We start from the raw sequence: 16,120 nt of genomic DNA, 5'->3' as shown, positions 1-16,120 counted from the left end.
CTGTGTAATATTAGACTGGCAGTTGCAGATGTTCTGTGTAATATTAGTCTGGCAGTAGCAAATGTTCTGTGTAATATTAGTCTGGCAGCAGCAGATGTTCTGTGTAATATTAGTCTGGCAGTTGCAGATGTTCTGTGTAATATTAGTCTGGCAGTAGCAGATGTTCTGTGTAATATTAGTCTGGCAGCAGCAGATGATCTGTGTAATAGTCTGGCAGTAGCAGATGTTCTGTGTAATATTAGACTGGCAGTTGCAGATGTTTTGTGTAATATTAGTCTGGCAGCAGCAGATGTTCTGTGGAATATTAGTCTGGCAATAGCAGATGTTCTGTGTAATATTAGTCCGGCAGTTGCAGATGTTCTGTGTAATATTAGTCTGGCAGCAGCAGATGTTCTGTGTAATATTAGTCTGGCAGCAGCAGATGTTCTGTGTAATATTAGTCTGGCAGTAGCAGATGTTCTGTGTAATATTAGTCTGGCAGCAGCAGATGTTCTGTGTAATATTAGTCTGGCAGTAGCAGATGTTCTGTGTAATATTTATCTTGCAGTAGCAGATGTTCTGTGTAATATTAGTCTGGCAGTTGCAGTTGTTCTGTGTCATATAGTCTGGCAGTAGCAGATGTTCTGTGTAATATTACACTGGCAGTTGCAGATGTTCTGTGTAATATTAGTCAGGCAGTTGCAGATGTTCTGTGTAATATTTGTCTGGCAGCAGCAGATGTTCTGTGTAATATTAGTCTGGCAGTAGTACATGTTCTGTGTAATATTAGTCTGGCAGCAGCAGATGTTCTGTGTAATATTAGTCTGGCAGTAGCAGATGTTCTGTGTAATATTAGTCTGGCAGTAGCAGATGTTCTGTGTAATAGTAGTCTGGCAGTAGCAGATGTTCTGTGTAATATTAGACTGGCAGTTGCAGATGTTTTGTGTAATATTAGTCTGGCAGTAGCAGATGTTCTGTGTAATATTAGTCTGGCAGCAGCAGATGTTCTGTGGAATATTAGTCTGTCAGCAGCAGATGTTCTGTGTAATATTAGTCTGTCAGCAGCAGATGTTCTGTGTAATATTAGTCTGCCAGTAGCAGATGTTCTGTGTAATATTAGTCCGGCAGTTGCAGATGTTCTGTGTAATATTAGTCTGGCAGCAGCAGATGTTCTGTGTAATATTAGTCTGGCAGTAGCAGATGTTCTGTGTAATATTAGTCCGGCAGTTGCAGATGTTCTGTGTAATATTAGTCTGGCAGCAGCAGATGTTCTGTGTAATGTTAGTCTGTCAGCAGCAGATGTTCTGTGTAATATTAGTGTGGCAGCAGCAGATGTTCTGTGTAATATTAGTCTGGCAGTTGCAGATGTTCTGTGTAATATTAGTCTGGCAGTAGCAGATGTTCTGTGTAATATTAGTCTGGCAGTTGCAGATGTTCTGTGTAATATTAGACTGGCAGTTGCAGATGTTCTGTGTAATATTAGACTGGCAGTAGCAGATGTTCTGTGTAATATTAGTCTGGCAGCAGCAGATGTTCTGTGTAATATTAGTCTGGCAGTAGCAGATGTTCTGTGTAATATTAGTCTGGCAGTAGCAGATGTTCTGTGTAATATTAGTCTGGCAGTAGCAGATGTTCTGTGTAATATTAGTCTGGCAGTAGCAGATGTTCTGTGTAATATTAGTCTGGCAGTTGCAGATGTTCTGTGTAATATAAGTCGGGCAGCAGCAGATGTTCTGTGTAATATTAGACTGGCAGTTGCAGATGTTCTGTGTAATATTAGTCTGGCAGTAGCAGATGTTCTGTGTAATATTAGTCTGGCAGTTGCAGATGTTCTGTGTAATATTAGTCTGGCAGTAGCAGATGTTCTGTGTAATATTAGTCTGGCAGTAGCAGATGTTCTGTGTAATATTAGTCTGGCAGCAGCAGATGATCTGTGTAATATTAGTCTGGCAGTTGCAGATGTTCTGTGTAATATTAGACTGGCAGTTGCAGATGTTCTGTGTAATATTTGACTGGCAGTAGCAGATGTTCTGTGTAATATTAGTCTGGCAGCAGCAGATGTTCTGTGTAATATTAGTCTGTCAGTAGCAGATGTTCTGTGTAATATTAGTCTGGCAGTAGCAGATGTTCTGTGTAATATTAGTATGGCAGCAGCAGATGTTCTGTGTAATATAAGACTGGCAGTAGAAGAGGTTCTGTGTAATATTAGTCTGGCAGCAGCAGATGTTCTATGTAATATTAGTATGGCAGCAGCAGATGTTCTGTGTAATATTAGACTGGCAGTAGAAGAGGTTCTGTGTAATATTAGTCTGGCAGCAGCAGATGTTCTGTGTAATATTAGACTGGCAGTAGAAGACGTTCTGTGTAATATTAGTCTGGCAGTAGAAGAGGTTGTGTGTAATATTAGTCTGGCAGTAGCAGATGTTCTGTGTAATATTAGACTGGCAGTAGCAGATGTTCTGTGTAATATTAGTCTGGCAGTTGCAGATGTTCTGTGTAATATTAGTCTGGCAGCAGCAGAAGTTCTGTGTAATATTAGTCTGGCAGTAGCAGATATTCTGTGTAATATTAGTCTGGCAGCAGCAGATGTTCTGTGTAATATTAGTCTGGCAGCAGCAGATGTTCTGTGTAATATTAGTCTGGCAGTAGCAGATGTTCTGTGTGATATTAGTCTGGCAGCACCAGATGTTCTGTGTAATATTAGTTTGGCAGCAGCAGATGTTCTGTGTAATATTAGTCTGGCAGTTGCAGATGTTCTGTGTAATATTAGTCTGGCAGCAGCAGATGTTCTGTGTAATATTAGTCTGGCAGTAGCAGATGTTCTGTGTAATATTAGTCTGGCAGCAGCAGATGTTCTGTGGAATATTAGTCTAGCAGTAGCAGATGTTCTGTGTAATATTAGTCTGGCAGCAGCAGATGTTCTGTGTAATATTTGTCTGGCAGCAGCAGATGTTCTGTGTAATATTAGTCTGGAAGCAGCAGATGTTCTGTGTAATATTAGTCTGGCAGCAGCAGATGTTCTGTGTAATATTAGTCTGGCAGTTGCAGATGTTCTGTGTAATATTAGTCTGGCAGCAGCAGATGTTCTGTGTAATATTAGTCTGGCAGCAGCAGATGTTCCGTGTAATATTAGTTTGGCAGCTGCAGATGTTCTGTGTAATATTAGTTTGGCAGCAGCAGATGTTCTTTGCAATATTAGTCTGGCAGCAGCAGATCTGTGTAATATTAGCCTGGCAGTAGCAGATGTTCTGGGTAATATTAGTCTGGCAGTAGCAGATGTTCTGTGTAATATTAGTCTGGCAGCAGCAGATCTGTGTAATATTAGTCTGGCAGTTGCAGATGTTCTGTGTAATATTAGTCTGTGTAATATTAGTCTGGCAGTAGCAGATGTTCTGTGTAATATTAGTCTGGCAGCAGCAGATGTTCTGTGTAATATTAGTCTGGCAGTAGCATATGTTCTGTGTAATATTAGTCTGGCAGTTGCAGATGTTCTGTGTAATATTAGTCTGGCAGTTGCAGATGTTCTGTGTAATAGTCTGGCAGTAGCATATGTTCTGTGTAATATTAGTCTGGCATTAGCAGATGTTCTGTGTAATAATAGTCTGGCAGCAGCAGATGTTCTGTGTAATATTAGTCTGGCAGTAGCAGATGTTCTGTGTAATATTAGTCTGGCAGTAGCAGATATTCTGTGTAATATTAGTCTGGCAGTTGCAGATGTTCTGTGTAATATTAGACTGGCAGTTGCAGATATTCTGTGTAATATTAGACTGGCAGTAGCAGATGTTCTGTGTAATATTAGTCTGGCAGCAGCAGATGTTCTGTGTATTATTAGTCTGGCAGTGGCAGATGTTCTGTGTAATATTAGTCTGGCAGTAGCAGATGTTCTGTGTAATATTAGTCTGGCCGTTGCAGATGTTCTGTGTAATATTAGTCTGGCAGCAGCAGATGTTCTGTGTAATATTAGACTGGTAGTTGCAGATGTTCTGTGTAATATTAGTCTGGCAGTAGCAAATGTTCTGTGTAATATTAGTCTGGCAGCAGCAGATGTTCTGTGTAATATTAGTCTGGCAGTTGCAGATGTTCTGTGTAATATTAGTCTGGCAGTAGCAGATGTTCTGTGTAATATTAGTCTGGCAGCAGCAGATGATCTGTGTAATAGTCTGGCAGTAGCAGATGTTCTGTGTAATATTAGACTGGCAGTTGCAGATGTCTTGTGTAATATTAGTCTGGCAGCAGCAGATGTTCTGTGGAATATTAGTCTGGCAATAGCAGATGTTCTGTGTAATATTAGTCCGGCAGTTGCAGATGTTCTGTGTAATATTAGTCTGGCAGCAGCAGATGTTCTGTGTAATATTAGTCTGGCAGCAGCAGATGTTCTGTGTAATATTAGTCTGGCAGTAGCAGATGTTCTGTGTAATATTAGTCTGGCAGCAGCAGATGTTCTGTGTAATATTAGTCTGGCAGTAGCAGATGTTCTGTGTAATATTTATCTGGCAGTAGCAGATGTTCTGTGTAATATTAGTCTGGCAGTTGCAGTTGTTCTGTGTCATATAGTCTGGCAGTAGCAGATGTTCTGTGTAATATTACACTGGCAGTTGCAGATGTTCTGTGTAATATTAGTCAGGCAGTTGCAGATGTTCTGTGTAATATTTGTCTGGCAGCAGCAGATGTTCTGTGTAATATTAGTCTGGCAGTAGTACATGTTCTGTGTAATATTAGTCTGGCAGCAGCAGATGTTCTGTGTAATATTAGTCTGGCAGTAGCAGATGTTCTGTGTAATATTAGTCTGGCAGTAGCAGATGTTCTGTGTAATAGTAGTCTGGCAGTAGCAGATGTTCTGTGTAATATTAGACTGGCAGTTGCAGATGTTTTGTGTAATATTAGTCTGGCAGTAGCAGATGTTCTGTGTAATATTAGTCTGGCAGCAGCAGATGTTCTGTGGAATATTAGTCTGTCAGCAGCAGATGTTCTGTGTAATATTAGTCTGTCAGCAGCAGATGTTCTGTGTAATATTAGTCTGCCAGTAGCAGATGTTCTGTGTAATATTAGTCCGGCAGTTGCAGATGTTCTGTGTAATATTAGTCTGGCAGCAGCAGATGTTCTGTGTAATATTAGTCTGGCAGTAGCAGATGTTCTGTGTAATATTAGTCCGGCAGTTGCAGATGTTCTGTGTAATATTAGTCTGGCAGCAGCAGATGTTCTGTGTAATGTTAGTCTGTCAGCAGCAGATGTTCTGTGTAATATTAGTGTGGCAGCAGCAGATGTTCTGTGTAATATTAGTCTGGCAGTTGCAGATGTTCTGTGTAATATTAGTCTGGCAGTAGCAGATGTTCTGTGTAATATTAGTCTGGCAGTTGCAGATGTTCTGTGTAATATTAGACTGGCAGTTGCAGATGTTCTGTGTAATATTAGACTGGCAGTAGCAGATGTTCTGTGTAATATTAGTCTGGCAGCAGCAGATGTTCTGTGTAATATTAGTCTGGCAGTAGCAGATGTTCTGTGTAATATTAGTCTGGCAGTAGCAGATGTTCTGTGTAATATTAGTCTGGCAGTAGCAGATGTTCTGTGTAATATTAGTCTGGCAGTAGCAGATGTTCTGTGTAATATTAGTCTGGCAGTTGCAGATGTTCTGTGTAATATAAGTCGGGCAGCAGCAGATGTTCTGTGTAATATTAGACTGGCAGTTGCAGATGTTCTGTGTAATATTAGTCTGGCAGTAGCAGATGTTCTGTGTAATATTAGTCTGGCAGTTGCAGATGTTCTGTGTAATATTAGTCTGGCAGTAGCAGATGTTCTGTGTAATATTAGTCTGGCAGTAGCAGATGTTCTGTGTAATATTAGTCTGGCAGCAGCAGATGATCTGTGTAATAGTAGTCTGGCAGTAGCAGATGTTCTGTGTAATATTAGACTGGCAGTTGCAGATGTTTTGTGTAATATTAGTCTGGCAGTAGCAGATGTTCTGTGTAATATTAGTCTGGCAGCAGCAGATGTTCTGTGGAATATTAGTCTGTCAGCAGCAGATGTTCTGTGTAATATTAGTCTGGCAGTAGCATATGTTCTGTGTAATATTAGTCTGGCAGCGGCAGATGTTCTGTGTAATATTAGTCTGGCAGTGGCAGATGTTCTGTGTAATATTAGTCCGGCAGTTGCAGATGTTCTGTGTAATATTAGTCTGGCAGTTGCAGATGTTCAGTGTAATATTAGTCTGGCAGCAGCAGATGTTCTGTGTAATATTAGTCTGGCAGTAGCAGATGTTCTGTGTAATATTAGTCTGGCAGTAGTAGATGTTCTGTGTAATAATAGTCTGGCAGCAGCAGATGTTCTGTGTAATATTAGTCTGGCAGTAGCAGATGTTCTGTGTAATATTGATCTGGCAGTAGCAGATGTTCTGTGTAATATTAGTCTGGCAGTTGCAGATGTTCTGTGTAATATTAGACTGGCAGTTGCAGATGTTCTGTGTAATATTAGACTGGCAGTAGCAGATGTTCTGTGTAATATTAGTCTGGCAGCAGCAGATGTTCTGTGTAATATTAGTCTGGCAGTCGCAGATGTTCTGTGTAATATTAGTCTGGCAGTAGCAGATGTTCTGTGTAATATTAGTCTGGCAGTTGCAGATGTTCTGTGTAAAATTAGTCTGGCAGCAGCAGATGTTCTGTGTAATATTAGACTGGCAGTTGCAGATGTTCTGTGTAATATTAGTCTGGCAGTAGCAGATGTTCTGTGTAATATTAGTCTGGCAGCAGCAGATGTTCTGTGTAATATTAGTCTGGCAGTTGCAGATGTTGTGTGTAACATTAGTCTGGCAGTAGCAGATGTTCTGTGTAATATTAGTCTGGCAGCAGCAGATTTTCTGTGTAATATTAGTCTGGCAGTAGCAGATGTTCTGTGTAATATTAGTCTGGCAGTTGCAGATGTTCTGTGTAATATTAGTCTGGCTGCTGCAGATGTTCTGTGTAATATTAGACTGGCAGTTGCAGATGTTCTGTGTAATATTACTCTGGCAGTAGCAGATGTTCTGTGTAATATTAGTCTGGCAGTAGTAGATGATCCGTGTAATATTAGTCTGGCAGCAGCAGATGTTCTGTGTAATATTAGACTGGCAGTTGCAGATGTTCTGTGTAATATTAGTCTGGCAGTAGCAGATGTTCTGTGTAATATTAGTCTGGCAGCAGCAGATGATCTGTGTAATAGTAGTCTGGCAGTAGCAGATGTTCTGTGTAATATTAGACTGGCAGTTGCAGATGTTCTGTGTAATATTAGTCTGGCATTAGCAGATGTTCTATGTAATATTAGTCTGGCAGCAGCAGATGTTCTGTGTAATATTAGTCTGGCATTAGCAGATGTTCTGTGTAATATTAGTCTGGCAGTTGCAGTTGTTCTGTGTAATATTCGTCTGGCAGCAGCAGATGTTCTGTGTAATATTAGTCTGGCAGCAGCAGATGTTCTGTGTAATATTAGACTGGCAGTTGCAGATGTTCTGTGTAATAGTAGTCTGGCAGCAGCAGATATTCTGTGTAATATTAGTCTGGCAGCTGCAGATGATCTGTGTAATATTAGTCTGGCAGTAGCAGATGTTCTGTGTAATATTAGTCTGGCAGCAGCAGATAATCTGTGTAATATTAGTCTGGCAGTAGCAGATGTTCTGTGTAATATTAGACTGGCATTAGCAGATGTTCTGTGTAATATTAGTCTGGCAGCAGCAGATGTTCTGTGTAATATTAGTCTGGCAGTAGCAGATGTTCTGTGTAATATTAGTCTGGCAGCAGCAGATGTTCTGGGTAATATTAGACTGGCAGTTGCAGATGTTCTGTGTAATATTAGTCTGGCAGCAGCAGATGTTCTGTGTAATATTAGTCTGGCAGCAGCAGATGTTCTGTGTAATATTAGTCTGGCAGCAGCAGATGTTCTGTGTAATATTAGTCTGGCAGTAGCAGATGTTCTGTGTAATATTAGTCTGGCAGCAGCAGATGTTCTGGGTAATATTAGACTGGCAGTTGCAGATGTTCTGTGTAATATTAGTCTGGCAGCATCAGATGTTCTGTGAAATATTCGTCCGGCAGTAATTGATGATCTGTGTAATATTCGTCTGGCAGTAGCAGATGTTCTGTGTAATATTAGTCTGGCAGTTGCAGTTGTTCTGTGTAATATTAGTCTGGCAGTTGCAGATGTTCTGTGTAATATTAGTCTGGCAGCAGCAGATGTTCTGTGTAATATTAGTCTGACAGCAGGAGATGTTCTGTGTAATATTAGTCTGGCAGTTGCAGATGTTCTGTGTAATATTAGTTTGGCAGTTGCTCATCATCAAAAAAGTTAATTCATGTTTTTAGGGCTGTTAACCTGCTTCATATGTTACCAATTAGATACCGGCAAAAACGAGAGATCATTCCCAGACTGGCATTTTTCATAGGTGCAAGTAGTTTATTAAATGGTCATTGCCTCTCAAAGACCCTTATGATATAAGTGTCGTTAATTCAATTAACGACCAGATAGTGTGCCATGTTGATGAACATTTTTGATATCTGATGTGAACTGGGTGGTATGCCTTGTATCCAGGTCATTTACTAACATTCAGGGCTATTCCTTAATAATACATTAACTTTGTGTAAGGTTTAGAAGTAATGAACAAGGGTTCATTTGTGAAGCATTTTAACATTCTTTAAAATCACTATGCAAATGTTTTAAAAAAAAATTGTATTTGAACTTTAGAATCAAGATAATGATACGCTGAAAGATCTTTTGAAGGCTAATGTGGAGAAACCAATTAAAATGGCCATCTACAGCAGCAAGACACTCAAATTGAGAGAAACTACAGTCACGCCCAGCAACATGTGGGGAGGTCAAGGCTTGCTTGGAGTCAGCATTCGTTTCTGCAGTTTTGAGGGAGCTAATGAAAATGTCTGGCACGTGTTGGTAAGTGTACTGCAGTGTGGGTGGAAAGGAAATGTGGTAGGTAAAGAAGGGTATTTTTGAAAATAATTTAAAAGCAATGCACTAGTAGATTAAAATTATTTACTGTTGAATTTTCAATTTAGATGTCAAAAGTAGTTGTCAAAATTGCTTTATCCACAATTAATTTTTTTAGAAATATTTGTGCTTTTGACTGTTCTTAAAATTTTAGTTTGGAAGAAATAAAATTACTACAAATTTAATAAGGTTCTCTCAACATAAACAATATTGGGCTGCAGTTTTTAAAGTTCTGGTGCCTTTGAATTTAAGATTTCAAGTAGTGGACTGAGAAGGAAGCTGATGAAAAAGAGTAACACCTTCCTAATTAGTTAATCGTGGCGACGATTGCAAACAATTTCTTTTGTTATATATGACAAATCATATTACCTAATTAAAGTTAACGTGAAATGTGATTGTGAATAATTTGCCCAAATCAAATTATTATGAAAAATATTGCAGAATGACATGTGCTGATAGTGTAGGAAAGAAATGAAGTGTTAAAGGCTTGTGAATATCATAATTCTATCCAGGCAAGGTTTGGGAATTGTAACTACAAGGAGATGAATAAATTTTGAAGAGGATAAAGAGGGGAATTAAAAATCTGGTTGACGGCAGCAAACTTGAATGTGAAATACTTTGTTGCAAATTGTCAGAATGATAAATATAAATTGTAAACAGTTGAGGCTCTTGTATTGCGTTTGAGATGTTGTCAATTTCAGGAGGCCAGTCTAATACTAAACCCATTTATTTTACAAACTGTTGCCTCATCTCCATCTGTGCTAATATATATATATATATATATATCATCGGGCACACAAAACTCAAAACGGTCAACCAGTTTACCTATCTCGGCTGCACCATTTCATCAGATGCAAGGATCGACAATGAGATAGACAACAGACTCGCCAAGGCAAATAGCGCCTTTGGAAGACTACACAAAAGAGTCTGGAAAAACAACCAACTGAAAAACCTCACAAAGATAAGCGTATACAGAGCCGTTGTCATACCCACACTCCTGTTCGGCTCCGAATCATGGGTCCTCTACCGGCACCACCTACGGCTCCTAGAACGCTTCCACCAGCGTTGTCTCCGCTCCATCCTCAACATCCATTGGAGCGCTCACACCCCTAACGTCGAGGTACTCGAGATGGCAGAGGTCGACAGCATCGAGTCCACGCTGCTGAAGATCCAGCTGCGCTGGATGGGTCACGTCTCCAGAATGGAGGACCATCGCCTTCCCAAGATCGTATTATATGGCGAGCTCTCCACTGGCCACCGTGACAGAGGTGCACCAAAGAAAAGGTACAAGGACTGCCTAAAGAAATCTCTTGGTGCCTGCCACATTGACCACCGCCAGTGGGCTGATAACGCCTCAAACCGTGCATCTTGGCGCCTCACAGTTTGGCGGGCAGCAGCCTCCTTTGAAGAAGACCGCAGAGCCTACCTCACTGACAAAAGGCAAAGGAGGAAAAACCCAACACCCAACCCCAACCAACCAATTTTCCCTTGCAACCGCTGCAATCGTGTCTGCCTGTCCCGCATCGGACTGGTCAGCCACAAACGAGCCTGTAGCTGACGTGGACTTTTTACCCCCTCCTTAAATCTTCGTCCGCGAAGCCAAGCCAAAGAAGATATATATATATATATTAACCCAACAACGTGGGCCCTTAGCACACTGCTGGTTCCTCTGTATTCACCGTGTTAGTTACTTCTTTAAATAATTCAAACAGTGATTTATTTTTGTAAAACTGTTTTTGTCGTGCCATTTACTTTTGTCGTGCCACTTTACTTTTGTAAAACTGTTTTTGTCATGCCATTTACTTTTGTCGTGCCATTTTACTTTTGTAAAACTGTTTTTGTCGTGCCATTTACTTTTGTCGTGCCATTTTACTTTTGTAAAACTGTTTTTGTCGTGCCATTTACTTTTGTCGTGCCATTTTACTTTTGTAAAACTGTTTTTGTCGTGCTATTTATGCTTCAGACTTACCTGCACACATTTATTCTCTGATTTTTTTTTTCCCCAGTAGCCAGCCGTTGCTCTTTCACACACATTTTCTTTTGATTCTAACCTTCCTGTATGGTCTCTGAACCGCATGCAAGTTATCATAATCAATTATTACCTGCCAGGGAACAATATTCTACTCCATTTCAAAACTTGTCATTGCCCCCTTATAGTGTAAAACATGGTCAGCTTTGTACACCATATGGATAATAGAGAAACTCAAAACACAGCTTGTGGACTTCATAATTTAGCTCAACCTTTGTGAACACCCAATGTTGCTCTCACTTTCAAAACATAATGGCAATGAATAGTGTTCGTATCACACCTGTACATTTCAGAATTTAAGCCAGTTTTTGATCTGTGTTCTGTTTCACCTAAAATTAAGTGGAGTGTAAATAGGTCTTTAATGGCAGTTGTATTAGTTAAATTGCAGGGATAAAAGGTGGATAAATCCCCGGGGCTGGATAATCTGCATCCGAGAGTGCTGAAGGAAGTAGCCCAGGAAATAGTGGATGCGTTGGTGATAATGTTTCAAACCTCTTTGGATACTGGATTAGTTCCTGAGGATTGGAGGGTGGCCAACATAACCCCACTCTTTAAGAAGGGAGGGAGAGAGAAATCGGGAAACTACAGCCCTGTTAACCTGACATCGGTAGTAGGGAAGATGCTAGAATCAGTTATTAAAGATGCAATTGCAGTACATTTGGAAAGTAGTGGTATCATCGCACAGAGTCAGCATGGTTTTATGAAGGGGAAATCATGTCTGACGAATCTAATAGAGTTTTTTGAGGACGTAACCAGTAGAGTGGATAGGGGAGAACCAGTGGATGTGGTATATCTGGACTTTAGTAAGGTGTTTGATAAGGTTCCACACAGAAGACTAGCATATAAACTTAAAGAGCACAGTATAGGAAGTATGGTGTTGAGGTGGATAGAGAATTGGTTGAGGGACAGGAAGCAAAGAGTAGGAATAAATGGGTTCTTTTTAGAATGGCTGCCAGTGACTAGTGGGGTACCGCAGGGCTCAGTGCTGGGGCCACAGTTGTTTACGATATATATCAGCGACTTAGATGTGGGAATAGATAGCAGTATCTCAAAATTTGCAGACGATATGAAATTGGGTGGCAGGGTTAGCTGTGTGGAGGATGCTCGGAGAGTGCAGGGTGATTTGGACAAGTTAGGCGAGTGGGCCAGGATGTGGCAAATGCAGTATAATATGGATAAATGTGAGTTATCCACTTTGGAGGTAAGAACAGGAAAGAGGATTATTATTTAAATGGTATCTGTTTAGGAAAAGGGGAGATGCAGCGAGACTTGGCTGTTGCTGTGCATCAGTCATTGAAAGTGGGCGTGCAGGGGGGGTGCAGCAGATGGTGAGGAGGGCGAATGGTATGTTGGCGTTCATAGTGAGAGGATTTGAGTACAGGAGTAGGGAGATCCTGCTGCAGCTGTACAGGGCCTTGGTGAGACCACACCTGGAGTACTGCATGCAGTTTTGATTGCCTTATCTGAGGAAGCATATCCTTGCCTTGGAGGGGGTGCAGAGAAGGTTCACTAGGCTGATACTGGGGATGGAGGGGCTCGCATATGAAGAAAGGTTGGATAGACAAGGCTTGTATTCTCTGGAATTTAGAAGATTGAGGGGGGATCTTATAGAAACTTATAAAATTCTTAAGGATTTAGACAGATGCAGGAAGATTATTTTCAATGCTGGGAAAAACCAGAACCAGGGGCCATAGTTTAAGGATAAGGGGGAAGTTTTTTAGGACTGAGATGAGAAAAAAATTCTTCTGTCAGTGAGTGGTAAATGTGTGGAATTCTTTGCCACAGGAAGTAGTTGAGGCTGGTTCCCTGTCAATATTTAAGTGTAGGTTAGATTTGGCCCTTGTGACCAAGGGGATTAGGGGGTATGGGGAGAAGGCAGGAACCAGGTACTGATCAGCCATGATTATAATGAATTGCGGTGTAGGCTTGAAGAGCCAAATGGCCTACTCCTACACCTGTTTCTTGGTAGTACAACAGGGTCTGCCTTGTGATCTGCTTCTGAAATTTGCTTGCATTTATTTCATTGGAAGGGACTTTTGGAAGTACAGCAAGCATGTGAAGCACATCAGGAGCTTGGCATACAACTGTGGATTAACTTGTACCTCTCACAAAGCCCTTGCCCTCACTGAGCATGGAATATTTCAGTATATTTCTTGTGTATATTTTTGTTATTGCTATCTTTTACCTGGCCTTCCACCTTAACCCTAATTATATTATCTGTTACAAATCCCTTATACCCATTAACAAGTTCTGTTAATCCATTTGGTTTCTTGATTACAATGCAATAAATTTGTAGTCCTGATCTTCAGCCTCCTCCATTCTCTTTATTGTAATTCACTTAAATATATAGTCTTAATGATTGCAAATTAGGTTCAGATAAAACAATGAGAATGTTTATCAATATTTGTACAAATAATTTTTGAGCATCTTTAAGTTTCTTTGCTGACATACATTGATTTAAGTGAGAGGATCTTTAATGTGAAGAACAGTTAATTAAAATATGGTTTGTATTTTATTATTGCCAAATGATAGTATCATTTTGACATTCAAATCATGATTAATGAAACTAAATTATTTAAACTTCTGGTCTTATGGTCTTAGCAATGCAATCCTTATTGTTGGTTGCAGATTTTAAATTGTTATTTGCAAATTTCTGTGTTAGTGGACTAATTCAAGATTCTTTTATTGTTGTGTAATAAAACAGAAAATGTAGTATTACACAAAATTCCCTTTAGTCTGCCTAAGAGCAGACAATGAGTCGCCATTAATATTTCCTGATGCCCATTTCGGTAAGAGAAAAGAAAAGCAAAAGAGAGTCCCTTCAGAGACACTGAGTCTCCATGGATTGGCTTCCAGTGATCCCGCAGCCTCTGTACCCACACAGACTTCTTCCATCCATTGCCAATCCGAGATCAAGGTCCAAATCTCCGATACGGACAGGAAGCCATCAGTGCCTGAGGCCCTTCAGGTTCTCTTCTTGCCCTCAGCACCCTCTCAGACCTCAGTTCTGATACCTGGTTCCCATGAGTTAGTCTCCAGTAGTCCGCAGCCTGTGTGGGTATTTTGGCCGCAGGTTGCCATCAGCCCACAAATTATGTGGTTATTTCCGCCGCTGAGCCCCTCGCTGGTTCACTGCTGCGACCACCGTCATGACATGTCGTCTCCTATACTTCTTCTCAACAGGGGGTGTTTCTCCCCATTTCTGGTGTCCTCCACCGACCTGCTGCTCCCTTGGCATCTGCAACCCCTCGAGGCCACTGCCAACCACAGGTGCCACCACCACAGTTGCAGGATTTTAAATAAAAACACTTTTGGCTCCTTTAACAGGCTGTTGAAAGCCTGTGCGGAGCCAGCAGCGTTATGACCGGGTGGTTGAATCCTGTGGAGGAGCTCTGTTTCCCTTCCTCGCTCTCCCGTGGTCCACACCAGCAGCAGATACAGCAGATGCTGCAGATACAGCAGCACTGGTGGTGCATCAAATTTTTTTTTAAAAAACTTGGTGACATTTCTGCCCAAGCAAGTATGGATTTTTGAGTAATTTTTTTTAAGCTCAACCACTGAAGGATGATCTAAAATGAAGTCATAATATTACCTGCTTACATTTGTATTCCTAAAATATTTTTCCTTTTTAACAAAAAGGAAGTGGAGCCAAATTCTCCAGCTGCATTAGCTGGTCTTCGACCTCATACAGACTATATAATTGGAGCTGACACAGTCATGAACGAGGTAAATGGAGCATCTTGTATTGTTTCAAATTAACTCTAAATTACCAGTGGAACAATGTGTCATTTGAGTAACTTCTGACCATCAATATAAAAAGGGAGTTGCATTCCTGGAAAACAGCACATATGATAAGGTTTCACAGCATGAAGCTCATTTTAAGATTCAAGATTACATTTATTGTCATGTACAGTGTACATAAAACGCACAATAATTGTTCTCCTTTGTAAAGGCACACAAAGAGGTGCTGCTAGTTCCGCACTGCTGTCCAGAAAAGAAAGAGAAGCAAAAGAGAGTTGCTTCAAAGGCATTGAGTGTCAGTGGACGCTGCCACCTCCTCCTGCATCTCAGTCTTCTGAACCCAAACTCAAGGCATCCATGACACCCTCTTTGCTCCCTGATGCAGAACCCTCGAAGAAATTGGCAAGCTATCACCTTCGGGTACTCCTCTCCTTTGCCACTTTTGTGAGTCCTAGGCCCAGTGACTAGCATCCCATAGCCTGATGTGAGACATTCAGCTGTTGAGCCCTGTCTGTTGCTGTAGTTTCTTACCCTGCAGAGTCCTCTCCCATCAAAAACTAAAATCTAGTTTAAACAAATAAAGGTTGTTGACATTAAGATTAAATATCTGAAACTGCAAAAAAAATTTTTGAATATTCTTTAAATGTTTTAAATTGTTGTGTTCCATATTCAAGGCTTTACTGGAAACTGCCAGGAAAAACCTATATATTAGAACAGAGAACACAATATTACAGTCCGGTACAAGCCCTTCGACCCTTATGTTGTGCTGACCTACAGAAACCTCCTCCACCATCAGTCTAACTCTTCTCTACCTCACGGTCCGTAACCCTCTATTTTTCTTGTATCCATGTGCCTATCTAAGAGTGTTTTAAATGTCCTTATTGTACTAGCCTCCACTACCATCCCTTGAAATGTATTTCAGGCACCCACCACTCTATATATAATTTTTTTGCACCTTCTCTAAACTATTTTCATCTTACATTAAGCATGTGTCCTCTAGTATTTGCAATTGTCACCCTGGGGAAAAAATGCTGGCTGCCCTCCCTATATGTGCCCCTCATATAACCTTGCTTCATGAGACATGTTTTCTACTCCAAGCAACATCCTAGTAAATCTCCTCTGTAAAGTTTCCACATTCTTCCTGCAATGAGGTGACCAGAACTGAAGTGTTTATTAACCATAGTTTTGTAAAGCTACAACATTACCTCATGGCTCTTGAACTAAATCTTGACTACTGAAGGCCAGCACACCATATCCTTAATGCCAACCTTGAAGGATCTATGGACTTGGTCTCCCACAATCTCTCTGTTCCTCCATATTGTTAATAATCCTGTCATTAATCATGTACTCGGCCTTCAAGATCGATCTTCCAAAGAGAATCACTTCACGCTAACCTGGATTGAAATC

At 40.6% G+C, this 16,120-nt stretch overlaps 1 protein-coding gene across 2 annotated transcripts in view; it reads left to right on the top strand.

Moving 5' to 3' along the window:
- The window catches only part of gorasp2 (golgi reassembly stacking protein 2), a 68,836-nt gene that overhangs the window by 39,982 nt on the left and 12,734 nt on the right, over nucleotides 1-16,120 (top strand). Inside the window, exons 3-4 of one of the 2 annotated variants that reach the window (XM_069935613.1) lie at nucleotides 8,686-8,889; nucleotides 14,612-14,698. In XM_069935613.1, the coding sequence (XP_069791714.1) occupies nucleotides 8,686-8,889; nucleotides 14,612-14,698 (291 nt within the window). The remainder of the gene's footprint in view (nucleotides 1-8,685; nucleotides 8,890-14,611; nucleotides 14,699-16,120) is intronic. The other variant, XM_069935614.1, reaches the window with a different exon arrangement.

The sequence above is a fragment of the Narcine bancroftii genome, chromosome 4 (genome assembly GCF_036971445.1).
Source record: "Narcine bancroftii isolate sNarBan1 chromosome 4, sNarBan1.hap1, whole genome shotgun sequence".
Taxonomy (NCBI): domain Eukaryota; kingdom Metazoa; phylum Chordata; class Chondrichthyes; order Torpediniformes; family Narcinidae; genus Narcine; species Narcine bancroftii.
The sequence above is the reverse complement of the archived record's forward strand: the minus strand, read 5'-3'. Positions and strand labels throughout refer to the sequence as shown.